The sequence below is a fragment of the Aplidium turbinatum genome, chromosome 16, assembly GCF_918807975.1.
Source record: "Aplidium turbinatum chromosome 16, kaAplTurb1.1, whole genome shotgun sequence".
NCBI classification, from domain to species: Eukaryota; Metazoa; Chordata; class Ascidiacea; order Aplousobranchia; family Polyclinidae; genus Aplidium; species Aplidium turbinatum.
In genome coordinates this window covers 15,122,342-15,149,801 of record NC_137487.1, presented here as the reverse complement: position 1 = coordinate 15,149,801, position 27,460 = coordinate 15,122,342, and the positions used below count along the sequence as shown (strand labels likewise).

Genomic DNA, 27,460 nt, shown 5'->3' with positions numbered 1-27,460 from the left:
TTGGCTTGGATACGACGATGTATATTGAAAAAGGAGACTAAGAAGGCAATTGCGTTGTCATAGAACTTCTTTTTATCGTATCCAGGCTTTCACCCAGTGGATAAAAATGTTGATTAAGTCGACGGAAAAGCAAAAAGAACCGTCGTGTCCACATTCCGGCATACCTTTAAGTATTTTACCATAGACACAACAGCATATTTGAGCGATGTCGAACCTTTCCAGTTCCGTACCAGAGCTCTCACTACTCGGCTATGTAATCGACAATAAAACTAATCAACATTTAACAACCTCAAGGATTATAGCATTTCATTTCTTCTTTTAGTTACGATGTGCAATATGGCGATATTGATTACATGGACCGGCAACTGGATTTTACGATTGATCCGATAAATTACGTTGGACTCAGTGACTACGTTGATAAAATGAGAAATGAATATAACATGAGATACGTCATTATTTTGGTGAGCAGAGTGGTCACGTTCATTTCGTAAGTTGTCGAACGTACATTCAAAATAGTAAATTGTTACGCTTACGTAACTCGTTTGGCCAAGTGTAGATTTAATGGAGTACGATATAGGGGCGGATCGTACATGTCGCCCTAAGAGGGAGGGGGATTTTAACAGAAAAAGGATTTAACTGCTAATTTTAAATTTCAAAATGGAGTTGTTCGTTCTGGCAAGTCTTCAAATAGGCTTAGCTGTTGATAACTTAGCCCTCTGGAACTTTCACTTTGAGGTACTTATCACCACATTTTGCCAACTACTTTCTACGTATTATTAGGATCCAGCTATAAGCGTGGAGGAAACAGAACCATATCCGCCTTATACTGAAGGCGTAGATCAAGACATCTTTGTGAAAACAAGCAGTGGGGAGGTTTTGCTTGGAAAAGTATGGCCATTTTCTCCTGGAAAAACAGAAGATGTTCCGGTATATGTGGTATAGGCCGTTTAGATTTAACAAATAGTAATTAATATTGTAATGGCTTCATTGACAGCTGCTACAGAACAGCTAAAAATTTAGCTGTCTTTTTTTAGCTTTTGTATCAGTAATTATCATATGAGTTGTGAATACACCATTACCTAGGTCCTAGAGTCCTAGACTTTGATTTGGGACGAAAGAACACAATCAATACCACTACAATATTTATAAATGACTTTGGTGTGACCAAAAAGCAAATCCAGTTTATGAGAAAGAATGGCTGAGATTTTATAATATTGTACTGTATTTGCTATGCTGGTTAGGTTTAGTTTCGACCCATAGCCTACACGTTTTGCATTTCAATCATGCAAAAGGCACAAACAAAACTTTTCAGTATAGGCTATCCGATAGATAATATTTAAACTTTAGGAATTGTTTCCAAAGAAAAACATTTTGAATATTGCTTAAGTTTAGACGTACACGACTATACCGTAAAATCGTTGGCTACTTTGGGATAGCAGGCTATTTTGATTTTTTGTCTTTGTTATTAACTATCAGTATCTGTTGCTTCCCACTCACACAGGAAAGTCGTGCTGACGTTGCATTCCCTGACTTTTTCTTCGCAAACACTTCAAAATGGTGGCACGATCAAATACTAGATTTCTACAACAATAAGATGAAGTTTGACGGATTGTGGATTGATATGAACGAACCTGAAAGTTTCATTGATGGACAAATTAACAACGGGGGATGCCCGAGCAACAGCAAATATGATAATCCACCCTACATACCTGGTGAAAATGAGTTTGTGTTTTTGTATTGGCATAATTTTTGGAAGTTTTTTATTTTTATTTTTATTTCTATCATTGATGATTAAGCATTTATTTATTATATTTTCATTCTTTGTAGCCTACTTAGTGTTCTGGGGCTGTAGGCGCACTAACCTCTCTGTAGTAACTTGTTATCGTTTTACTGTATTTGCAATAAGTTTTGTTTCCTCAAGAATGATTTGCACAGGCTAATATACCAGCTTGCTCTCGATTTTCTATATAAGTCATTTTTTAGAGACTTCAGCTACGATATTTGCTACACAGAAAAGTGATTTTAAAAACTATTAATTTGAAATAAATAAATATTTGTTGTGCTATCACGAAGGTTTAGCTTGTTTTTGTTCTATAAAGCGATTGATGTTTTTGCATTTGACCAAAATTGTAATTTAGCAATCCGAGGAAAATCGATATCTGATGGCACGATCTGCATGTCATCTATGCACAGCCACTCAAGCGGTGGAGCAAAGTCATATCGACATTATGACGTACACAGTCTCTACGGTTGGTCACAAGCCGCGCCCACAATGAGGTAAAACCGTAGAAGAAACTTTAAACCAGCTAGAGTAATATCAGTTTTCAGCTTTTGTGGGAAATTAAAAGCTAATAGGGCTAAAGGATGTTGGTTTTAAATCATGATCACAGAGAGGTTAAATCATGAAGAACAATGAACTATCAACGCAGACTATTTTCTGTGGACTATTAGGCTACTGCTAAATACATTCAGTCAATGCAATCTTCCATTACCATCAAATATATTTTACTCATCCACAGCGTGTTGATCTTTCATCGTTTCGCCATCAAAACTCAAGAAATTAGTTGTGGAAAATAGGCTAAGTGCTTTTTGATTATCAAAAACTTGGGCCAGTGCATTCCTACAACTTTAATAGAAATTTTGCTTAGTTTGTTATCTATCTGAGTTTTATGACCGTATAATACTGTATACATTTGGGCTACTTTGTTTGTTTGTTTGTTTTGTTTGTCGTAAGATTAAGTGGACGGGAACGCAAGAAAGCCAATCATCGTGACCACGTTCAGGCATGCATGTTAGTGTCTTGCCAAAAACACAACCGCATGCTCTTGAGCGGTGTAGACCGGCGCACTTTCGAACGTCGTCCAAGGCTCTCACCACTCTGCAATGCAGCCGACATTTGGGCTACTCTTATATTATTACAAAAGCTTGCAGTGCCATTTCAGTGTGGTAAAAGTGATATGTTTTTTTTTTAGTTTTTTGCAAATCATTATCGATTTAAATTTGGCAGCGCGTGCAGAGAAGCTACTGGTAAAAGATGCTACGTAATCAGCCGCTCCACCTATCCTGGGGCGGGGAAGTACGTCGGTCACTGGTTAGGAGACAACACCAGCAAATGGTCCCATCTTCGTTCCTCTATCATTGAAATGTTTGAGTTCGGATTGTTTGGCTTCTCATATGTAAGTTATGAAGCTCATTAGGAAGACTGGTATTCTGACCAGAAAAATAACGTCAAAAACTTTTTGTAAGCTATGAAATTTGCATAGTATTTTGCGCTGATCTGGAAAACAGTTTGTTTTTTCGTTCCATTTAAAAAGATTTGTTTGCACAATTGAGCGTAATCTTGGTTCTTAAGACTTTGGAAACGTGTTAGACTAATCACCTTGTTTTGCACATGGTAGTATAAACAGTGGGAATAGCTGCAGATGCATAAGGTGTGCAGCTTTACTTATCGTTAATCCAATGGACTTCAATCAACCAACATCTTTAGTGCGTCATTCCTGTTGGGTTATAGATCGTAAACTTTATTTTAAATATATCCTTTTCTTATCTAACTTTCTAAATAAACATTTGTTGCGTTTCTTGTATGAAGACTGGAGCAGATATTTGCGGATTCTTCGACGATGCAGAAGAGGAGATGTGCCTTCGGTGGAGCCAGTTGGGTGCTTTTTATCCATTTAGTCGAAATCACGCAATGAAGGGCGTGAGAGTGAGTGTTCTGTTTTTGCTAGACTGCTTCAATAAGTTAGGCTATTTCGCTGGCGATGTTAAAAAAAATTTAATCAGCTAAAGTGGAAAGTCTGCTGCAAGGAAGAATGAAAAACCATAATAAGTAGTCTAACAACCCGTTTCAGAACATTATGTAAAAGATAAGTAAATTTATATAAAGCATTAACAAACTTAACCCTATTTCCTGTGGGGGGGGGGTCGGTTGGGACTTGGTACTTTTCAAAGCAATATCATTAAAGAACTACGCGATCCACAGCTTTGAAATTTCTTGACTTTTCCTAAAAATTATTCAAGTATTTATTCCGCTTTAAATGACGTTGCTATTGTCTATAGTTTTAGAGATATGGCATGATTTTCATAACATACTCTGATATTTTAGCTAGCCCTTTTGTTTTCAAATTATACGGATTAATAGGATTACTGAGCGCCGCCGTGCGTGGAACTGCGACGCAGATATCTCATGATTTGGTTTTGTTGTAAAGCATTCAACCGTAATGATTCCGCCTTTTGTTTGCAAACTCGAGTTTTGAGTTGCTTTGATTAATCTTTTAATTACATCTGAGTTGCTTTGAAATTATCAGAGAGCATCGGATAAGCTATGCTGAAAAAAATGTAATTTTACGTTGCTTTCTATGGCGAATACATTTTGTTTCTAACTTCTAACAAAAAGCAGTAGGAAAGTTCTTGACAAAACTCTGTTTATCTCATAAAACAAACATACTGATGTGGTAAGTTTCTTGATTTCTTGTCGGAAAGCAAGGAGTGCGTTCTTGACCCGCCAATAAACTTTTGCATGTACCTGTACAGTGTACACTTATATTCACATGAATATTTATGGATGTTGTGAAAATGTTTTATGAAAACGAGAGATTGAAGGATACTGAAAAGAACTTGACACAGACTATCTAAACTGCTTGGCTTTTGTGGAAAAACACGCGCAGCTAAATTATTGTGCTTTGACAAGCATTGTGCATATTGTATCATCACTGAATCTTTGCCTAAATGGTAATTTTGCAGTTGCTTGAGAGATTACAAAATTATTTTTTTATACGAGGATTGAAAAGTTTTGATATATCTCAGCAGAAACACTATTAGGACCAACTCAATAATTTCAAACTTTTCATTCAAATGTTGGTCTACAAAAACTTATTTTCACAAAACGGTGTCGGCCTATATCTTTTTCTCCATAAATTTGGACGTTTGTGTCATTTGGAGCAAAGTTGTTTGTTGGGTTGAAAGAATCTGAAATCAATGCCTCGTTTTAGTAACGTATCGTAACGTAATCTATCAGTCAGCGCTTTTGTGCCTTTTTGTTTTCGAATACACTTCCCTGACAAAAGATTGGCTTTTGTAATAACGCCATCAACCATACAGTTGTATTCTCTGACTGCATCTCAAACGCTATACCATACTCAGCAATTTTTCTAAAGCATTGTTACACAAAATGCATATCTGACAAAATAAGGAAGATATGTTGAATTGAATTATATTTTATACGGATCGTTTTCTTTATCCTTGAAAAAAAGAAAAGAACGATTTTTATCGTTTGGCATAAAAATATGTGTATTGAAGTTCACCTTGGTTTGCATAATGAAAATCACCCCAAAGAATTGCTTGAAGTGATTTTCGCAGCTATTTGATCCTTCGCGATGATATTAATTATAGTTTCTATCAGGTGAAACCTGTTCAAACTATTTTTTTTAAAAACTATGGTTCATTCAAGAATATAACACTTTGTAAATATAGCTTACTTCATTTTTGTGTTTTTACTTCGATTTTTTCACAAGCAAGACCTTACACAAAACAAGTTATTTGCAACGTGAGTCGATTGACCAGAGTAGCCTAAATGGACCAGAAAGCTGATAGCCAAAACTTGATTACTTTTTATCAAAATGTTTGCACATTGGAAACAGCAATCACTTTGTTTCAAATCAGCAAATCACTTTTTGTCATTGGTTCAACGTCTGCAGACGTCTAAACTAATATACGACGAAATTGGTTTTCTGGGTCTTCGGTTCGGAAAAACATCATTATGATGTATTGTGACGTGGTCTATCAGCCAGCAGTAGTTTATGCGTCTTTTGTTTTTAGATGTGTGTCAATTACAAAAGATGGCTTTTGCAGTAACGCCATCAACCGCAAACTGCATCTAAAATGCTATTTCAAAATTTGAACAGAAAGAAATCTTCTCATGCGTAATAAATAACTTGACACAAAATGCATGTCCAACAAAATAGACAAAAAATGTAGAAAACGTTATTTTGCAAATCTAGTTAACAACATGAAAAAAAACACTTCAATCATTTTGACACAAACGTGCATTTTTAAAATATCAACAACCTTCAATTTTGCCCAAGGAAAAAGTCAACACTTTAGTGATTTTTTGTTTTTTTACGACAAAAGCACTCGGCCTGAAAAAGATTTTTTTTCTATTTTTTGTATCGTTATGTCACGACTTTGAGTTTGTTACGCAGAACGGGAGTTCCATTTGGCAAACGACCTCTTCTATAACCTACCAACACGATTTGACTAAACGATTATTATCACTACATTTTGTCACAGCTGTTTGCAAAATTGTTTCATTCAAAGTGATCATTGTTGGTAAGTATTGAAACATATCACTTTGGAATGCATCGTGACATAGTTTATCAGTCAGGAGTTTTAGACGCTCTTTGTTTTTGGAGTGCATGATGGCCTAAAATGGAACAAGCTCCTATCGAAGGAAGTCACTACCTTTGGATAGGTTGTTGTTCAAACACCACGTGACACCATCAGGCTACCTTACTTTTCTGTATTCAATCGCTACCCAGACAGCAAATCAGACACTTTTTACATCGATTCAACCTCTTTAGACGTTGAAATAATGTTAAAAACGAATAAATAGCTTCCTGAGATGTGCTGTGAAATGCAAAGTGTTTCTTGATCATACATAACCAAATTCGACAGTGTGAATGTGAAAAAAAATTTGCTTGATTTAGTTCCAATATCAAGTAATGACAGTACGTTTGAAAAAGTGTAGACTATAAACATGTGGCTCAAAAAGCACTTGAAATAGTTTTTTTGCGGTGATTATGTCTCATTCTCTGCAAATGTTGAAACAAAGCAAATTTTTTTTGCAATGCCTCCGGCAAAACAACAAGCAAACGCAAGTCGGACGCCAATTACGATTTCATTGAAGCGTGGACGACGTCTCCGCGTAAGAGATTAAAATCTACACAATAGAATTAACCCGTCACACTCAATTATAAGTTAATTAAGAAGCAATTTCTCAAGTCAAATAAAAAAATATGACCAACCATCAAATTATTTGATTTTTCAAGTTGCGCTGTTGAACAAATTGCAAAAGAGTTTCGATGTTATGTTGTCAGATAAATTATCTACACCATGTGAAAATTTGATTGATCTATCTTGCGTAGTTTTTGAGTTACACGAGCTCAAAGTGATAGTGTCGAACCGACCCCCCCGTCCGCAAGTCAACTGGCCAAAATACGTCACAGGATAAAGGGTTAAAGTACTTTAACCACTTCAATAAATTGTATTTTGTCTTATAACACAAATTCGTCAATGTCCCTCCAAAAACATTTGCGTGCTGTAATTAAATGCAGACTTGTCTTATGTCTGGTAGCTGTTGTTGTTTGAAAAGGTAAATAATCACAATTCGAAAACAACACATTCCATTGTTGAATTACATAATAATAACTATTTTTGAACTTATTCGTATCTTGTAACCTCTTTAGCGCCAAGACCCTGCTGCATGGGGACCAGACTTTGCTAATGCAGTCAAAGCCGTCCTAGAGAAGAGATACACATTATTGCCATATCTTTACACGTTGTTTCATCACAGCCATACTTCTGGTTCAACAGTTGTTAGGCCTTTGATGCACGAGTACGTATGTATCGCAAGATACCTAAGGTTGTGGTATTTTCCAAATAAAGAATACAAAAATTAGTCGGTTAATCATATACGTATGGCCTCGTCTTGCAAGCGTGACTTTGTCTTTGCGCAATGACAACTATACCTTTTTTTCATTTTTATAGTTTATAGTAGCCTACACATGGGTTACATTGAACTAGTACAACATATGAGAGCATATTTATAAGATAGTCATTTTCATCCTTAGCTTTATACTGAGCCTACTCACCTATGCCTTTGAAGCATGCAAAATATCAAAACAAACTTGTCAAGTTTTTTTCCGGAATAAGTTTTGTAGTAGCAATGTAGAATAATTGTTTATGCATTATAAAACAGGTTTGCGTCAGACAAAGCGACCTGGGAAATAGATAGTCAATTTTTGTGGGGGCCAGCCCTTCTTATAAGTCCCGTGTTGGAACCAGGAAAGACAGCTGTCGAGGCGTATGTACCTGATGCTAGGTGGTTCGACATGTACAACTAGTAAGTTACAGTTTTATAAAAATATCACGTTAAAACCACGAGCACTTTGAAAGCTATTGAAACCTGCGTATTTAGTTCAATTCTTGGTTGTAGCTTATTGGAAAGTGAAGAGTTTTCTAACCATTTATTACGCGGCAGTGACGAAGTTGGGGTACGTGGGAACACCGTTACTTTGGATGCACCTAAAGAACACATCAACCTCCACTTAAGAGGCGGATGCATCATTCCAACTCAAGCACCAGCTACCACCACTTACGAAAGGTAGGTTGAAAATAGTACTCAGAGGCTTGATTTCAAGCATTCTTCTTTATGTTACTTCTGCTCTCTAATCCGTGCCAACTAGTCATAGTTCTATTAAGTATTAAAGCGCCTACACGAAACAAAAACGTTGCTTCAGCATTGCAACTTACTGTTTTTAGTAAGCACAATATTTTTTAAATCAATGGCATTTTCTGTCTCCTCAATTTTTCCAAAATTAAGTAGATTATTATTTAAGTACGTTTAGATTAGAATGATCTATGTATTGAATTTCTTGCTTGCTATTTTTCTTAATTATCGCATTGAATTCTTACCTTTCCAAGCGTGATTTACAGTAAGTTATAGGCTATAGTGTGATTTACTTCTATTTTCAGTCGAAAAAGCGTTTTCTCTTTGACGGTGGCTCTTGATGACTCTTATACGGCAAAAGGCGATCTCTTTTGGGATGACGGAGAATCGATAGCAACTTTTTCAAACAAGAACTATTTCTATTCCACGTTTTCTTGTGAAGGAGTAAGGCTGACTTTCTAACTTTATTACACTTGTACGCTATTCAAAAAACCATTTGATTCAATCACAGACTGATGTCTAACATTTGTGAAAACAAAAATGTTAGCCATCTTCTTCACATCTTAAATGAAGTGACCTTATCTTAAAAGATTGCTTATGGCCATCGGCCAATTGAGCCAGAACATGTAAGTGCTATGATAACTATCAATTTGTATAAGATTCTATTTGAATAAGAACCTTCTGATGATCCCAATAAGAGTGAAATAGTTTGCAGGTTTTAATTAGGTTATTTGGGCAAGTAGCTGTATTTGATTTATTTGCATGAAAATAGTTTTATTTTATTAAATGTTTAAAGGAATGTTCATTGTTCAGCAGTGTTTTGCAGTAGACCAATTCGGCTACACTATTGAGTAGGCTACAAGTTAATGACCCCATCGCTTTATTCTAGAATGTTCTGAGTAATCGTATTGTTCATGATGGATTCGTCAATTCATCGTCGATGTACTTGGGATACGTCACCATTATGGGATTGCCTGATGACGTCACTACAATGTTCTTAAATGGAGCACCGGTGACATTCAATAATGATGGAGCAAATAGGGTAAAAAAAAGAAAAAAATCATTTGCTCAATTTTCAATTAGCCATTAAAATTTGTTTAACTTACACTTTTTCATGCTTTAACTTTGTTTTTCGAGATGAGTCGTCAAATCCCCTGTTTGTTCGCTGGGGATGAAGATGTGAATACATTAAACATAATTCAACATATTTCAAATACAATATCCTTTGCCATTGTAGGCTACTTTCGTGGCCTTAGTCATACATAATTTTGCCTTTCAGGTGTTTGTTAATTTTCCGGCTTCAATTCACTTGAACGAAGAATTTGAACTGAAATGGGAAGTTAACGATGAATGGTCGAGATTCGATTGCATGCCTGATCTGCTAGAAGGTAAGATTTTACAAGTCAACTTAACGCTGAAGTTTTAACTTGTAGTTTGCGAGCTCAAACCAGGTTTTTACATTTCGACAAGCCCAGGAGGTAAATTTTTGTATTCATGTTTTAAGCACATCATAAATTGGTTTGCCAAGACATCTGTTTTGCTCAAACGCTCTCTACGCCAAGTTACAAACCTAACATCCACTAATGCAAGCAATGTGATCATATTTTTTGACACAAAACTGTTCACTCAATCCTTGAATCCGTTGCATATCTTCAAACTGTGTAGCCTACTTTGCCAAATATCTGGGACAGACGATGTATCCATCTAAGACAGTGCTTAACTTTTTTTTCGTTTCGTCACCCTTCACAATCATGCAATGTAGAATATTTATTTTCAACAGAAGGAAGCAGAACAGCTTGTGAAGAGCGAAACTGCATATGGAGGAGCTCAAATACTCCAAACGTTCCGTGGTGTTTCTATCCCGTTGGTGGTTCCCATGGTTACAAAGTGGCTAACTCATCGAGTCAAGAAAATAGATACATGTTAGTTTTCGTTAAATTTTTAGCTATATTATGGTTGGTGTGTTTTTTTAAAAAGCATATTTGCATCAACGTGAGAGTCCTGAAACTCATTTCCAACTGCATACAATATTTCTTTAACTTATCTTTATACTCTTTTGCACTTTACGTTCCAAGCAAAATTCATCCAACATTCAGACAGTTTGGTGTCAAAGAAGTTAAAATAACTATTCTATTTGTAGCCTATTTGTTTTTACATCAAATACGCAGATAGAGCAGCACATTCCAATGTGAAGGAACAACTAAATGTTGACAGCAGACTTTTGTACGAGTGTACATGGCCGTTGGGAGGTACCAATAACATCCTCAGCTCCTAAATTTCCAATTAAGACATTTCTAAGAAAAGCGCCTATATCCAACGAATACAAGGTTTTCTCATGTTTTTGGGCCATGTGATGAAACATTTAATAACCCAATTGAGGCTTTTATTCACTAAAATATAGAAACACAAAACAATAAGAACTAAAGACAAACTAATAGCAATAAGTAACGTAGTAGGCATACAACACAAACTTCTACTGTAACATATAGTTTCAAACATAATAATAATGTTATGGTTTTATTTATTGTCGCTCTACAACAGCTAAGGTCTTTTAGCGACAGGGCTCATTTTTAAGTTATATCAGGTTTACGATGTTTATCACATTATTACCCGACTCATTCTCACTGCGCTACGCAGGATAGAACACAATCGGTACCGTTTTTAAAGTCTTCGGTTTGACCCGACCTGGAATCGATCTCAGATCTACCAGCACCAGAGCCGAAAGCGAAACCACTCGGCCACTGAGCTGGTTAATAGTTTCAAACATAAGACTGCGACGCTCTGGCAAAGCAGTTGAAAGGAAAGGTTGCTTGCGGTGCCAGAGGCATCGCGCTTCTTAATCAAGCAGCAGATGACGTAACTACCAAACACAAATCCTAGACGTTGTCAAGACGTAAATACCACAGGCCACTTAGAAAGGTTACGGACTGCTAAAGTTATCCCAAGCCCCGATTCAAAAGTATTCTGTGGACCCCCTATTAACTCTATTGGGTACGCTACTACGTGCTATGTAGGCTGTGGTTGATTATATTGATCAATCTTAGCGTTTTGGACATGTAGACAACAAAGCGACCACACAGTTTACAAGTCATCTGCCGCTATGCAAGAAACAACAGTTCAAAATTAACTGCTGCACTCGCACACGAAAGATTGTCGTAGGTTATTGCTTTTTGCAGCCAATATAAAAAAAAGTTGTAAGTTATTTCTATCATTGTACGGCATTGCAGTTTGAATTACTGCAATAGCTCTATCTTGCACATAAATCTAATGTTGACAAACTCACTGTCATACTACTAACCTTCTCTTGATTCCTGGTTTCCAGATTTTATTTTTTATGCAATAGATACTATTGTTCAGTTTACCATCATCACGTCGTTATAAATAATCTTTTTAGGTATACACTGAAAAGAATACCAAGTCCAACTATGTACGGAGGTGATGTGGCCACTATACAGCTGAATGTTGATTTTCAAACCAAAAAAAGGCTACACTTTAAAGTATGCGACTGTTGCGAAGTATTATGCATATAAATTAATAACGTGATAAAAAGGAAAAATTTATTGAGTTATTTTAAGTTGTCAACTATGAGGCTATAAAACTGCTTCTTGCTTGCATAAATGAAATTATGTTTTGAATTGCCTGTTGATTATAAAGATTTGAGTAACAGAAAGCCTGCTTAAGCTATGAAGACATTGTAGCAAGTATTAACTTCTTTTTTTTAAAGTTTTTCAATCCAGCAAAAACAAGGTGGGAAATACCGGAAAGTGCAAATGTTATTAATGCTTCTGATACAATAAATTCAAACGCGATCGATGCTGACTACAAAGTGGAAATCGAAAACGATCCTTCGTTTGCTATTTTAATTAGGAGGAAAGACAACGATCGGGTTATGTAAGTCTTCTAGTCTTTTGGATCTTTACATATACGCTATCCAAGATCTCCCATGAAACTGTATTCATAACCTCCACATAAAAAGTTCAACAATATACACTAAACATTGTGTACTGTAGAGAAACTGGACCTCAAATAGGCTACTGTAGGCTACGGTACTGTTATTAAACTTCTAACTTAAAGTGAGGTTTTGCCTACTTGAGCAAAAAAATGCAAAATTTCATCAGAGTTTAGTACAATAGGCCTAGTGGTGTGAAACTGTCGATAAACACCTTGCTTGCTTTGTTTTACATAGGTTTGACAGCAGATATGGTTCCTTGCAATTTGCTGATCAGTTTCTTCAAATCTCAACGATTTTACCGTCGTCGGATGTGTTTGGTTTTGGAGAACACAACCACAGGCGATACAGGTAAAATTTAAACTATAGTCATAATATGCAAGCTAATTTTCTACCTTTGGACTGTTTCAATCGTCTACTCAATGACAAATAACTACGCCAATAACCCAACTAATAGGCATAATAATCCCAGCAAATGCATATTGTATGAACATATTTAGGCATGACTTAAACTGGAGGAGATGGGCGATGTTTACAAGAGATGTGGCGCCTGTAGACGACTGGAATCTTTACGGCATGCAGACGTTTTTCATGGCTATGATGGGCACTGGCGATGGCAAATGCTTTGGCTTGTATTTGCACAACACCAATGCCATGGGTAAGTTTTTTGTGTCTTTTCATAGTCGGTTTTCTGATGTGTAACTTTTTCAGTTTTAATAAAAAATGGAAGATTAATATTAGATTTTTTAGGACTATAAAATTATGATAATCGCAATGATATAACTAATATCAATACACAATGACTAACACCAATGAGGTAATAAGCTACTTTGCTTTCACCATAAAATGAGCAATAGGCGTACAGTATCTTACTTCGAATAAAGAGCATGCCAGAAGCACTAATAAAAACAAAAGACAGAACAAAAAGAAGGCAGTTTATAAGGGAGACCACAGCTGATCAAACATGGTCAATCTGTTGAAGAAGAAGAATCTCACCTAATGACATATCTTGAAAAAAGAATTTAAAACTAGGCATTTTGACTCGATGTGAAAGACAAGTTCACTAGAATACTGAACTGAGTAGTGTGCTGCATTATTATAAACTTATTATCATTATACTGTTCATCACGTTCTAGTACCCTAATGTATCAACATCTCAAAAAATCTTAAAACTGAGTTTTTAAAACAAATGCCACTTTTATTCTTTGTTATTTCCTGCACAAAATAAAATGTGTTGAAAGAATTTCACTAACGCATTTTCACAGATGTGCTACTGCAGCCAACACCAGCACTGACATATCGCGTCACTGGGGGTGTGCTCGACTTTTACCTTTTTATGGGAGATTCCCCTGAAGATGTGGTCAGAGAGTACCATCAATTGATAGGTTGGTTGATATTGTATTGAGTGATATAATTTAAGAACATAATCTGAAGAGTGATATCATCTGGAAATGAATCCAATCGATTCCCGTCCGAGACAACTTGGATGTGCACCACTGACGATCCCAAACAAGGGTGAAACTCGAGTTTGGAGCTTTCCATTTTCCTATGATAGGAGGCCTTAATTACTTCTACAAATCCTCACATTTCTAAAATAATCGAAACTTTTTGTTGGATCCAAGCTTGCTTCTGATAGCTAAAAAAGTGGATAGGAAAAGCAAAGAAGCCAATCGTTGTATAGACAATCAAGCAATCTCATTGACTAAACGTGTAAAATGTATTGTGATTTGAATTAGCTCCAACTCTATTCCTTTAATAGGCTTTCCTGTGATGCCACCTTACTGGGGTCTCGGCTTTCAGTTATCCAGATGGGACTATGGCTCTCTGGATAGAGTAAAAGAAGTAGTGGATGAGATGAGGAGTGCTGAGATGCCATTTGATATTCAGGTGTTTGTGCCGACTATATCTTAAATTTTGCTTTCAGTCAATACATGATTTCATATACACAAAATGTACTTGAATTTGAGGTCAGAAACCCGTGCTTAAATTCATTATTTTGCAGTACGGTGACATTGATTATATGGACGCTAAAAAGTCGTTCACTTATGATCCTATCGCATACAATGGCTTGCCGGAATTCGTCGATCAACTCCACGATTGGGGAATGAGGTATATAAGTCCATGGGCGTCGATCCTCAACTTGTTTGTAAACAAATATGCTTTAAGATCAAGTGACTGTAGTTTAAACCTTGACGTGAACGATTCAGGAAGATTCTGCAGCCACAAAGTTTTCTTAACTCTGTGGCTCATATTAGAACGTCAAATGTGTAAAACTAAGTGCAATGCATTGAAAGAGATTTGATTTATCAAAAATAAACGAGTATTATTGTAGCCTACAAAATGTTTGGACTAAAAAATACGAAAAAATAGGGGATTTGCTTTTCGGTGTTAGTCTATTGTTTACTGTTAGATAAAATTTAAAGCTCTATTGCATGTTTGATAAAAAATAGATATGTATAAGTGCAATTAATCAGTATCTTGTGTCTTAATAACGTAATTTTTGATATGAAAAGATTTGTTCGAAACTTTGTGCTTTCAGATACATCATCATTGTTGACCCTGGTATCAAAATAGAAAGTGGTTACAAAGCTTACGACGAAGGAATCAGCGCGGACATTTTTATTAAAAATCCGGAAGGAATGCCACTACTGACAGAAGTAAGTTGTTGACCTAGAAAGCACTGGAATATTCAGTATAAAAATGTTGAAAAACTAAAGAGAGACCAATCGACACTTTTAGACTATCCTAGTCTTACTCCAAGCGTGTTACCACACTGTATCAAATCTTACCTAATCAATTATTGTTGTAGATTATATTTTCTGTATCAGAGGTGACTTGGATTTAAAATTGGATGCAGCAATTTTGAATCCTTTAAACGGCCGATTAAGCTAAATAAAGGATTACACAATTGAGTATCAGCTTGCACGAATTTGTTGTGTGGATCAGTAGCCTTATCGGCGATTCTAATCGGCAAATTTGGTTAATTGGTGAATGATTTTCTGTTGATGCATCCAATTCTTTGCTGTATCAAAGCTATAGGCTACGTCTGATTAGGTTTAAAAATGTCGGGTTAAATTTAAGCTTGAGTGTGGTGGGTTTTGTAGATATTTACATGGCATAAGTTCGTTTCTTACAAAAAATAGACAATTAAATTACTTAGTTTATTTCAATAGTAGAATAGCAGTGGAGTCGTATGTTGTGCACTTCTCAATTCTCGTAGGCCTATGCATTGTTTTAGATGTTTCAGTCAGCTAGTGTTTGAAGATACATTTTATTCGATAATAATTCAACGCTTGAGGTTTTTTATGAGCTTCAATATTAGGCTCATAGTTCTAAGGCTAGTATTATGAATATGTCAGTTGTTAGTATTTGTTGAGTCACTTACTTTTTATTTGTTTCTGAATTGACAGTTTTTATTCTTTAGGTATGGCCAGGCGACACCCATCATCCTGATTACACCAACCCTGCTTCCCAACAATGGTGGACCGACCAGTGCAAAGACTTCTACAACACACTAGGAGTGCATTACGATGCGCTTTGGATTGTAAGTCAATTAAGTTAAAGCAAGTTTGAATTGAAACAAAAACAAGGTTTTTAATTTTACTCTTTTTTTGTATTTAGGACATGAATGAACCAGCCAACTTTCAACCAGATGACCCAGATAAGCTTGCATTGATGAATTGCACAGGACGCTATAACTTTCCTCCATACATTCCTAGTGAGTTGACACTCCTATTGATTTACTCCCATTACTGGCTGCTCTCTATTAGCACAATTAGCTTTCAAGTGTAATCCGGAAACATCGTGAAGCTGGGATGGTAAAAGCATAGATCCTCGGCACCAGCATCAGGCCCGGATTTAGAGGGGGCAGAGGGGGCAGGTGCCCCGGGCCCCCCGACTTTTGAAGGGCCCCCCTACGTGGAAAAAATGTGTTTTTGTGTTGTTATTTTTCCTTTCAGTCTTTAAAGTTTCTGCAAAATGCTGTACAGTGCTGGATTAATGGTAGTGTAGACGTAGAGGTGGTTTTTCGCGCCGTAGGCGCAAAAAATTTTTTTGCACGGGGGCCCCCCAATCTAAAAGTGCCCCGGGCCTCCCATCAGCTAAATCCGGCCCTGACCAGCATAGACCCTCGGCCCCAGCAGCTCAAATGACGACGACGACGACCTGTTTTTTTTTAAACGAACACTTCTAAGGTTGTAAAGCATAGAATGAACGCATGTTATGTTAGTATTTTGCCAACACGAACTTTTGAATATGAACTATTGTTGACAGAGATCCTTGGTTTCAAGGTTGGATTACATGACAAGACATTCTGTATGGACAACATCCAGTACATGGGAATGCATTACAATGTGCACAGCTTGTATGGCCACTCAATGTCATATGTTACTTATGACACGTTAAAGGTTTGCTTGTGATGTCAATTACAGCACCTAAACCTTATGTCATAGCCAGAGTTTAAGAAGTTTCGATCAGCAAACGAACTGACTGAGATAGAAAGAGAGTGAAACCTTTTATTTTGTCTGTTGCGAGAATAGTATACGGTACAAATATAAACAATGCGAATAAAATAGCACCACAAAAATCTAGATTCCATAACAAGACTGTGATAAACATATGTCATGAAAAGGTGGCCACACATTTTCCACTTTTGTTGGAGGAGTAAAACGGTGATCTATTTTATTAAAATGCGTGGTCAATCAATTTAAGGAAGTCAGCAATGGAATCTAACCCAATATTCCAGAACAAAAAACAAGCGCACCTACCATCACGTCACCTCTTGATATTCATATATATAGCTTGTAATGCAAATAAAATCATTTCTTGAATATTCATAATATTCGATGACAAAGCAAATTAGATTCTGTCCTTTTCAATTCTGTCTTTGTCAGGTCTAGGCTTAGTAAATGTCAAGACTAGATGAACAGACAAAAAACATAGTTTTTGTATTTTTCCTATTTTATCTTCATGGCATATCACTATTAAACTAACCTTTTGTAATTATAGGAAATATTTCCTGACAAGCGGAGTATTGTTCTTACAAGATCAACCTTTGCCGGTTCAGGCAAATATGCCCAGCACTGGCTCGGAGACAACCAAAGCCAGTGGCCACAGATGGGCTGGTCTATTCCGGCCATGTTCGAGTTTAACCTCTTTGGCTTTCCATACGTAAGTGATGTTGAAACGATAGTAACCATAATTACGTTGAAACTACAGTAATTGTAATCACAAGTGACATTTAGACATAGTTTTATTCATTCCAAAAGCATAAGCAAGATATATATACTAGCTTATATATAGCTCATGATCGACTGGATTGACAAAAACAGTGGAACGTCTTTGCTCAGTATAGGGCTATACCACCACAGGTTGAAAATGATGATGATTATATTTATCAAGTAGACATATCAAATCATCTATTCCTTTGAAGAATAGTGGAGCTTTGGTAGAGAGTTTGTCTTGTTGAACCATAGGCATACGAAGCCAAGTAACCTAATCAGATTTAACATATTTGAATTTATTACAACATTTACAGAAAACAAAAAATTTCTTCGTTGAAGAAATTGAAAAACTTTAAATAGACTTCATGTTGCGTTGAAAAGTAACTATTTACGTTTTGTTGTTTAGATTGGAGCTGACGTGTGTGGATTTTGGTTCAACACAACCGCCGAGATGTGTCAGAGGTGGATGCAAGTCGGAGCTTTCTATCCGTTCAGTAGAAACCACAATGGAGCCACAATGATTGTAAAAAAGATTGCCTCTAAGTCTATTTAAATTAAGTGAATATAGCTTGCTGCAACCAGCAGTCAAAAAGTAATAACTATAAAGCAATTGTATCAGTGGCTAGTCATCTCTAGTAGGCTTACTGCCTGCTGGGTTATGCGTTTCATTACACCTGGGTTATGTCAGATTTTTAATACAAACAGTGTTAAAAATAGCTTGTAAATTTTAATACAACAACCAGGCAGTATCGCTTCGGTGTAGCCTAGTTGCTAAACCGACAACATTAAAGTGTCAAAAACAACTTTTTGGAAGAAACACACGTTTAATGGTTGTGCTCATATTAGGATATTTTTGGGGGAAATGCATTGGAAGAATACACACCTGAGCTACACTGAAGAAAGTAAACCATGCTTCTGTATTTTTGTTAAGGAATACGTTTAGCAGCACACCTATATCAATTATAATTCTGGAAACAGCGTAGACTAAGCTTCCATTTTTCAACTATCCTTGTATTTTGCACCAGCCTCAACATCCCACAGCTTTTGGTGATGAAGTGACAGAGTCTTCTCGTAAAGTCCTCAACATCCGCTATTCTATTCTTCCATATATGTACACATTGTTTTACCGTGTTCACACTCAGGGTGGTACCGTTGTGCGTGCTTTAATCCATGAGTGAGTTACTACATTACCATATTATGATATTTTAGTGTGAATATTGTTGTTTTGAGACCGTGCAAAATCCTGTTTACTTTTGTATCTTATTTCAATCTTGAATGCCTGATGGTGGGCAGTAGCGTAAATCCAAGAGCTTTTTCCTGTATAGCCTACGTTTACCAGAAACACTCTGAAAAGTTTATTCATATTTTGTAGGTTCCCAACTGACGGTAACGTGTTGAACCAAGACCGACAGTTTTTATTGGGGCCGGCATTCCTCATCACTCCAGTACTAGAAGAAGGGGCTACAGAAGTCAATGCTTATTTTCCTTCGTCATCGAGATGGTTTGACTTTTACACGGTGAGAACGAAAATAGGCCCATAGGGTCAGTTGTTCAATGTATCACTCACACCATCTGTAAGATATACTGTAAGTTGAGCAATTTTAAAAACAAGAAACCTTGTTGTTTGAGGTCTTCTCAATTTTGCCTTGTCTGAGTCACAGTTTCCGCCACAGGGAGGTAAAAGCAATAGTTGTCATCTTTTCCATAAATACTTGGAGAAATACAAAAGAGTTAAATAGGTGTTGCAAAGCATTCGAAAAAAGTTGCAAATAAAGTGCACCAATGATAAGTTCAGTAGCCTAGCCACTAGCCAATTGAACTGGGTGATAAACTCCCCCCCCCCCCCCCCCCTGAAACGTGTGAGATGTTAACATGATTCAGTCAATAAAAAAAGTGTTTTTTTTTTTCTTAGTATTATTTATATTATTATTAATATACTATTCTTTTTATTTTTATTATTATTGTTACTGTTAATATTGATACAATTATTGTGACGTCACACATGTCAAAAGAGAAAGATGTAGTAGACCTATTTTGTTCGTGGCTACAATACTGCTCACGTCACTGTGTTGTCATGCAGGGCAGCCAACCCCTTTCAAATTTTGTTTATTAAAGAAACGGTTTTTTGCTGGTCTTTCACTTTGCCAATGTGCCCTCGTTGTTCATGTTAAAAGATAGCTGAAAAAAACAATGAGATAAATGGATCATTTGTATACACTGTACAATGCACTTCCACACGCTTGCCGTTTGATTAATATTAGTGACTTTTTATTGGCATTTACAATGTTGCTTTCTTGGCTTCTGTGGACTATGCTGTTGTATTAAAACTGTCTGCATTAAAACCACTGCAAGCAAAGCACATGGACCGTGAATACGGAACTTTTAACCAACTCTGATGTGTTGTTTAGGGAGCAGAAGTAAGTAAAGTGGGAAAATTTGTTTCATTGGATGCTCCTATGGATTACATCAACTTGCATATACGAGGAGGCTATATTTTACCTATGCAAGTAAGAAACTTACTGTCTTAAATCAAAGGGTTTCAATGATTCACTGAAGCGGAGAGATAGTAGTAACAGTAGCATATATGATAAAGCAAAATTTCCTATTCTAAAACAGCTGGTTGGGTTAAACGCATTGTTGAACACAGTAGCCAGCAAAGGTCAAACAACAGAATAAAGGAAGTGGCAAAGCTTGTCTTAAAAAATAATTTCTTATCTGGGCGTTTGTTTAGGTTTAATTAATAATGTTTCACGAACACATTAAGAATGTAGCAAAACTGTTTTTTTTTTAATTCGAAGCTTGATCTTGCAATGAACAGCTAAGTTACAGTTGTTACATGTTCCAAAGAAGTGGACTAGGACTGGTTATTTTACAGCCAAATAAAACATTTTTCTTATATCTTGCACAATAGAAATCCACTCAAAATATAAAGTGCATCAGGCGTATATATTACAGTAATTCGATGCATACGCATTTACGGTATGCAAAATTCTTATCAGCGTGGTTCTTTTTATGACTTCTACGTATTTCATACGAGGTAAAGGTCAAATTTTTGGTCAAAAAATCGCAACAGGTGTTGTCTTAAATGTGTTACTGCAAGTATACAATAGCAGAAAATTACCCAAAGCTTGACTAGTAAATAGAGCCCGGTTTTAAATTATAACTTGCATCATAGGCTACTGTCTTTAAAAGTCTTTGCTTCAAGATTTTGACTAACTTGTTACACTTGTGAAGTGTAAAGTAGCCTACATGTTACCTGTATTGCTTTGATGTGGTAAAAATGAACATAGCCAAACTATTTCGTGTGAAAAAAGTCATGTGAAAGAAATGGTTAAACTTGCTTGCATTTAGCATTCACACAATGAACACTTACGCTTCTATTCAAAGAAACCAAACGTGACTACCACCCTTGCCAGAACACAGCCTCTGTCCTTGATGGTAGCGCTCAACTCAGCCTATGAAGCCCAGGGAGAGCTGTATTGGGATGATGGTGAAGCCAGGGATGTCGCAGAGAATTACTACTTGCACCAATTTTCTTGTAATGCTGTGAGTAACTGTCAAGTTATGTATCAACCAATCATCAAGCAGCAAATGTCATCTGTTCTTTTAGAGTTGGGCTTACAAGTGTAGTTCACTACAGTATTTTGTTTATTATAGTTGGACTTGCCTGTTTGGAAATCATTTCTGTCCCATGATATTTAATTTGTAAAGAACATGGGTTGGCTTAGTTAGTGTGGTTGTGAATCTTCATCCTTGGACTGACAAAGCGTTGATAGGTTTTTCCTAGTAGTTTCGCATACTTGCAGACACTTTTGAACGCAGGGCCGAACAAATGCGCAAGGATGAAATGAAGCAGTGTTCGAAACGATTTTAAAACAACGGTGGTGCTTAAAAGAAAATAACGTTTAAATTGTTTCTTTTCTTCAGACGCATTTGACTATTTCGGTTGATCACCCAGCTTCTAATTTACCTGAGGCCGATTCTCTCTACTTCGAAAGGATCACCATTTGCGGCATCAAAGATAAACCTACCAGTGTGGTCATGGATTCGATGGATCTAACATTTGATATCGAAGAAGAAACAAATGTTTTAATCATATCGGACTTGGCAATAAGTTTTGCAAGTGATGTAGCTATATATTGGCAGTGATTAAGTCAATGTTATTCTTTCAAGGTACCGTACTACTGAGACGATATGTTTAGTTCTAAAATTGTGGGAAGCATTTGAAAGTATTTGAATTTGAAACTATTCATCGTTATTGTATTTTTAAAAATGCGATCATGTTGAATTTAATAATAAAGTGACACTTTCATTTTGAATCTACAGTATACTCGCTGCGCACTTTCGACCAATGCAACTTCATGAAACCAAACTTAAAAAGCTACCTTAATTGAGAGAAACTCATGTGCAGTTTTCTGCAAGTGCAATAGACTACAACAGCACACTTCCATTTTTAAGCTTACATAGGCTACGAGCAAACCTACACAAGCTAATTAAGTGACAAGCTTCAGTCAAGATAATTACAACTTGGCAAAAACAACACCATAAAGTCAACATTATTCCACTATACTATAGTATCTCAGTAATTTCGAATGGCGATTTCACGCACTCAACTTATGATTTTAAAGTCAGGTTGTAAAATAATAATATTTAAAGGTAAGGTATTTTATGGGTTATTTATAGTCGCTCTACAACATCTAAAGTCTTTTAGAAACAGCAGCCTACTCTTTTTCAACTTTGAATCAGATTTAGGTTACGATGTCGCCACACTACTAGCCAACTTATCTTCACTGCGTCATGCAAGTAGCCTATAGCTTAACTTCGATAGCTGAGTTGGTTAAGTGCCTGAATTTACAAAGAAACTTTAAGATCAAGCGGCGCTTGTTCGACTCTCGTAGTGTGCGGTTGAGCAATGCATATCAAGGACAGTTCTCCATTCAACAACACCTATAATGGATGGAATAACACAGATAACAATCGGAAAGGTCACTCTGTCAAACTCAGTGATCGGGCCTGCGTCAATGGTACAAAGCCTCTACAAGTATGCAAAACTGCCAGGATTGAGCTCTCAGAGAAACTTTCTCATTCCGAGGATAAAGATTTCCTCAATCAACATAGAACACAATCGGTATCGTTTTTAAAGTTTTTGGTGTAACACGCCCTGGAATTGAACCCAAACTGACCAGCACTAGAATCGAAGGCTATCCCCACTTGTCCACTGAACTGGTTTTGGCCATGTTTCATATCTATTTCTACATTGGTGCATTGTAATTTTGTTTGAGCCAACGTTGGAGGCTGTGATTAACAGTTTGTTTTCTGTTTTCACAATCTTGAAACATTAGAGAATCTTGGTGACCACATCAGTGATGAGAGAAAGAAACTTGACTTTACTCTGACGTCACTCATAGCCTACTACACAATGATATCAATTTTGTACTGCAGGTAGAACATTTTAAATTCTCTTTTAAAGACGACGTGTTTGTATCCGAATAGTTACAGACTTCATGAAATACCGTGGTAGCGATGGCAGCCTACAGCTCTTTGTATGGCAAACCGGCGACTCATGTAGGTACATATCACTGCCATTTAGCGATGTCAAACCACATTGGTTTATCGGAGATGCCTATATTATCGAGGTCGAAAAAATAAACAAAAGGAGTGCCTCGAGATACTCATTTGTTTTCAGATTTATCAGATAGCTGAAAATCATGATTCTTTGTGTATTTGAGATTTTTCTCTTGCGGAATTTTTGGTACTCAGGGGAGTGATATGAGCGTCGGTTTGAGACTCTCTGAGGGCAATTAAGCAAATCTGATTATGTACGGAACACTCAATGACAACCTTGAAAGTGAGACCTAAAATTGACTTCTAACTTTATAATCTGCTTGTTACTACTAAGGGAATTTAAAACAAACATTTTTTTTAATATAGCCTACTGTGGACTATAGTTTGCTTAGGTTAAAAAAATTGTTTTCTTGATCTATCTTTTAGCTGAGTTAAATTTTCTATAAATAAATTCCCTTTTTTTGGCATAAGAAAAAATTCTATTGATACACCTCCCCTATAGGTTTCCCTTAATCATCAACCACTTCCTTGATCTGGCAAAAGGTTTAAAGTTGTTGGTGAAAATTTTTAAACTCACCATGGCTGTCGGTGACCAATCATGCATTGTAGAGTAGTTGCCCAAACATTTTGGCGTAGCAACACGAAGTAGAAGTCATCGTTCAAGTAAATTTGAGCTACAAATTGGCAGGGTGTTAGTAGTGTAGGCTAGGCCTAGCCTTCTTGTCGCAGGCATTACCTCCCCTTTTCGTAGGCCCTGCAGCTTTGCCGCCGGAGTAAAGGTTCTAAATCGAAAATTGATAATTTCATGAAAAAATGAATCTACTACGTAAGCAAATGGTAGCAGAATCAGGCAACGATTGTTAAGCTCTTGGCCTACAACTTTTTTTAATTTTTTTAGTATTTTAAAGAGAAGTTTAAAAACTGTTTATCAATTTGTAGTATTTACAAAACATCAGGTTTGAAAAGGCAACTTTTCCCCAATCCTAATAAAGCTTTTCGTAATATTGCATTTTAGGCTCATTTTGTCAACAGCATGATTTCTACCATTTTCAGTTTCTTCCTACCTGAGTGTTTTAAGCTATTATACTGTATATAATGCTAAAAAGCTTTTAAAAACGCCAAAAATATGTCAAAATGCCACTCAAAATAGCTTGCCAAACGCATCGAAAAGAACACCGTAAATATTTTTATCAAATTTGGCATCAAAACCGCCAATATTGCAATTCTGTGCCTCATCTTGCACTGCATCGTTTGGCTTCCTGTCGATGATGCCATTATTGGCCTAGCCTATAGCAACGTCCAAGGTGGTATGCTTTGAATCATGGTCATGAGTTTAAATCCAGATCATTCAGATCCAAGCGTGCCGAATTCAATCATCATTCTCTTTAGGAAATGATTAATTGGTCAACCATCAGCCGCGTGTCAGCAGCGAACCTTCATAATATAAGAGGTTTGTTTTGCCTCGAAACAAATGGTTGTGCAAATATGCTGTGCTTGAAGCATAGCAACGTACAGTAAGTCCAACACTTTACAAAGAAATGCAGCGTCGCAGTGAAAAACCACAGCCACATTACTACGTTTCTTTTTGTTTCCCCAGAGTCCTGCAGCAGTAGCAAGCTAACCAAGACAGCAGTGTTGAAAGTGCAAAGATTTGATCAGTTTCAAAAACATGTTTCCAAACTAAATGGAGCTTATCCATATTTTATACATGCTTTGAAGCCGAACAAAATTCCGATATGCATTACGTTGTCACTGACTTGTAGGCCTAAACTAAAGCTTACCAGATTTTTAGAGAGAGATAGCCTATCAGCAGTCAATTGAATTGAAACAATAATTGTGTATTTGAGCTCCATTACTATTTGTTATTTATTTAATTACTGATGATAATTTGAGTTGTACTGTAGAGTGCAGGAGTGTTTTTAGCAGTAGTTGCAACGTCAATCTGATGAATGCAAAAGTGTGTCTTGCATAACAATTATTACTCTACTTCACAGGGGCAACATATTTCGCATTCCAGTTAGCCCCGTTAGCTCAGTGGTTACGCGCCAGGCTCAAGATCACGCGGCGCTGGTTCGACTCTCGGGGTGTGCGCTTGAGCAACGCAAAAGCTACAGCAGTAAAGTTCAGAAAGAGATCAACAACAATGTTTTACAGTTGCTAAGAAACAAATAAATTCAATCAATTTAGACTCTCGGGGTGTGCGTTTGAGCAACGCATTTCAGGACTGCTGTCCATTCAGCGGCACCCAGTGGATGGAATAATTCTCCGGCCACTACACTTCAACAACAATCGAAAAACTTCACTCTGTCAATCCCGGTAAACGGCAGTGTGTCAAGAGCCTCTACTAACTTAGTAAGTTTATGCGAAACTATCAGAAATAACCTATCAAGACTTTGTCAGTCCGAGGATAAAAATTCAATTTTTCACGAAACTTGCTTTTTGTTTCATGACACAAACAGTTGTTGTACCCATTTTCAGCAAACACAGCTTAAAGTGTAGTTTACAATAGCTTAGAGTTGAACCATATCAGTTTAGCAGCCGAATAATGACCGATTTAAAGCCTTTAACCTACACCTGCTGCTAGTGCTAACTTTGTCTCACAACAATACTGTCGTTGGCGTTTCAAAAGTAGGGCAGAGTCGAGTTTTCTTTGTCATTCGAGCCATGTCTTCGACTATCCCCTTATGTCAATTGTATAATAGATTTATTTCCTTTAGAAAAGATTTGTGCGAGATACGCATCGAATTTTGCGATATCTTTTTATATGTTTCATTGTATGTTGACTGCATGGATGCAATAAAATAGTTTTTTCATTTTTAGTTGTAGACAATCAAAAATATATGTAGGCCTAATTCGCCTCAATCTAGTTTTAACAAAGTCAAAAAAACAATACACCACTCTCACAACACCTATTGTTAGTTTAGCCGCATATACATTACAGCAGTAATTTTCAACTGGTGTTTCGCGGAACACTAGTGTTCCTTAAAAGATCGTCAGGTGTTCCGCAAGAAATTTATTAGTTTGATTAGTGTTCCATGGAATACCGGTCGAAAATCACAAGTACTTCGAGTTTTCTTTATGCAATTCCTGCCCGAATATCAACTTAGTCTTTAATTTTGTGATAAAAGATTGTGTAAATTTTGACTAGCATTTAATTTTGAACTGCTAATCACTACTGTAAAGCAATTAAACCCAAAGCAATTTGAGTTACTAAAATCGAAAAAATTCACACTTTTTATTGTTTACTTATTACACTAAAAGGTTGGCCAAGGGGGGCGACAAAATTGAAACTTGCCAAGGGTACAAAATATTCTTGCGCCGGCCCTGCAATTTCACATGAAAAGATATGTTACTCATATCAATTAAAATATGTTACACAAATTGATAAGCAAAAGATAGCTTTAGAATTGCAAATGATTTCCTAAACTGTTTGAAGGAGTATTTAAACAGACACGCAAAATTAATTAACTAACGAAGCAGCCTAATCGAAGGTCACCGTTTACAATTCAGCTCGTGGTCCGGGAACACTGAGTGCAGGCTATTGCTAAAGTCTAACACAAATACAAAAATAACGTTATTGCATGGGATAGCTTTCAAATAAATAATGTTGTTTTCATCATGTCAAACAATAATTAATTCTTGTCTTGAAATTGTGTCATTATAGCAAAGTTAAATTTTTGTTTTCTTGCATTTGCATAGTAGGGGAAGCTCGGGTTAGTTGAGCCACTGGGTTAGTTGATCAACCCCTTTTAATTCTTAAATGTGGTGAGGTAACCATATTTTATCGTCACGTGATCTTAAAGTTTTTCATCGCGTGGTCTCCCGTCTGGTTTGAGTTGACGATTGATATTATTCGTGGTGCTGAAGTTAAAAAGTTGTGTTTTGACCTTGGAAAGTAGATTTTGAAAATAGAGGTATGTCCAATAATATTTTTTTTGCTTGGTTACTGAGACAGTTTCATTTAATTTGTTTGGTAGCTTACCAAACAAGCTACGTTCAGAATAAAAAGCGGCATGGTGTGCCATGAAGTTTTGCTGTAGTTTTAACATTTTCATGGCGGTATAGTTAAGGTGTTAGTTGAGCCATTGCCTTCGGTGTTAGTTGAGCCAGTGTATAAAGGGCGTTATAATGCTTACAATACCTTCAAACACCTTACATAGATTGCAGCCGTTGGATAAGTCTGTTTACCGTCCAATAAATCTCTTTGAACTACATAGAACTCAACAAAAGCTCATAAACGTGGTCAAGCTATAATGAAATGGTGTTATTTGGATGCCG

The 27,460-nt window shown here is 36.5% G+C and overlaps 1 protein-coding gene across 1 annotated transcript in view; it reads left to right on the top strand.

The window, feature by feature from the left end:
* LOC145785822 (sucrase-isomaltase, intestinal-like) overlaps window positions 1-21,945 on the top strand; it is a 43,122-nt gene extending 21,177 nt beyond the window's left edge. Inside the window, exons 28-58 of the mRNA XM_082597531.1 lie at window positions 323-461; window positions 781-933; window positions 1,502-1,712; window positions 2,139-2,277; window positions 3,008-3,176; window positions 3,590-3,706; window positions 7,464-7,612; window positions 7,976-8,119; window positions 8,258-8,380; window positions 8,752-8,890; window positions 9,336-9,488; window positions 9,726-9,834; window positions 10,227-10,368; window positions 11,841-11,943; window positions 12,171-12,337; window positions 12,633-12,746; window positions 12,896-13,053; window positions 13,661-13,780; window positions 14,155-14,282; window positions 14,398-14,504; window positions 14,935-15,052; window positions 15,820-15,939; window positions 16,017-16,113; window positions 16,668-16,801; window positions 17,403-17,564; window positions 18,024-18,140; window positions 18,643-18,791; window positions 18,990-19,134; window positions 20,026-20,124; window positions 21,005-21,163; window positions 21,545-21,945. Of these exons, the coding sequence (XP_082453657.1) occupies window positions 323-461; window positions 781-933; window positions 1,502-1,712; window positions 2,139-2,277; window positions 3,008-3,176; window positions 3,590-3,706; window positions 7,464-7,612; window positions 7,976-8,119; window positions 8,258-8,380; window positions 8,752-8,890; window positions 9,336-9,488; window positions 9,726-9,834; window positions 10,227-10,368; window positions 11,841-11,943; window positions 12,171-12,337; window positions 12,633-12,746; window positions 12,896-13,053; window positions 13,661-13,780; window positions 14,155-14,282; window positions 14,398-14,504; window positions 14,935-15,052; window positions 15,820-15,939; window positions 16,017-16,113; window positions 16,668-16,801; window positions 17,403-17,564; window positions 18,024-18,140; window positions 18,643-18,791; window positions 18,990-19,134; window positions 20,026-20,124; window positions 21,005-21,163; window positions 21,545-21,766 (4,306 nt within the window). The 3' untranslated portion in view covers window positions 21,767-21,945. The remainder of the gene's footprint in view (window positions 1-322; window positions 462-780; window positions 934-1,501; window positions 1,713-2,138; window positions 2,278-3,007; window positions 3,177-3,589; window positions 3,707-7,463; window positions 7,613-7,975; window positions 8,120-8,257; window positions 8,381-8,751; window positions 8,891-9,335; window positions 9,489-9,725; window positions 9,835-10,226; window positions 10,369-11,840; window positions 11,944-12,170; window positions 12,338-12,632; window positions 12,747-12,895; window positions 13,054-13,660; window positions 13,781-14,154; window positions 14,283-14,397; window positions 14,505-14,934; window positions 15,053-15,819; window positions 15,940-16,016; window positions 16,114-16,667; window positions 16,802-17,402; window positions 17,565-18,023; window positions 18,141-18,642; window positions 18,792-18,989; window positions 19,135-20,025; window positions 20,125-21,004; window positions 21,164-21,544) is intronic.
* The last annotated feature ends 5,515 nt before the right edge of the window (window positions 21,946-27,460 follow it).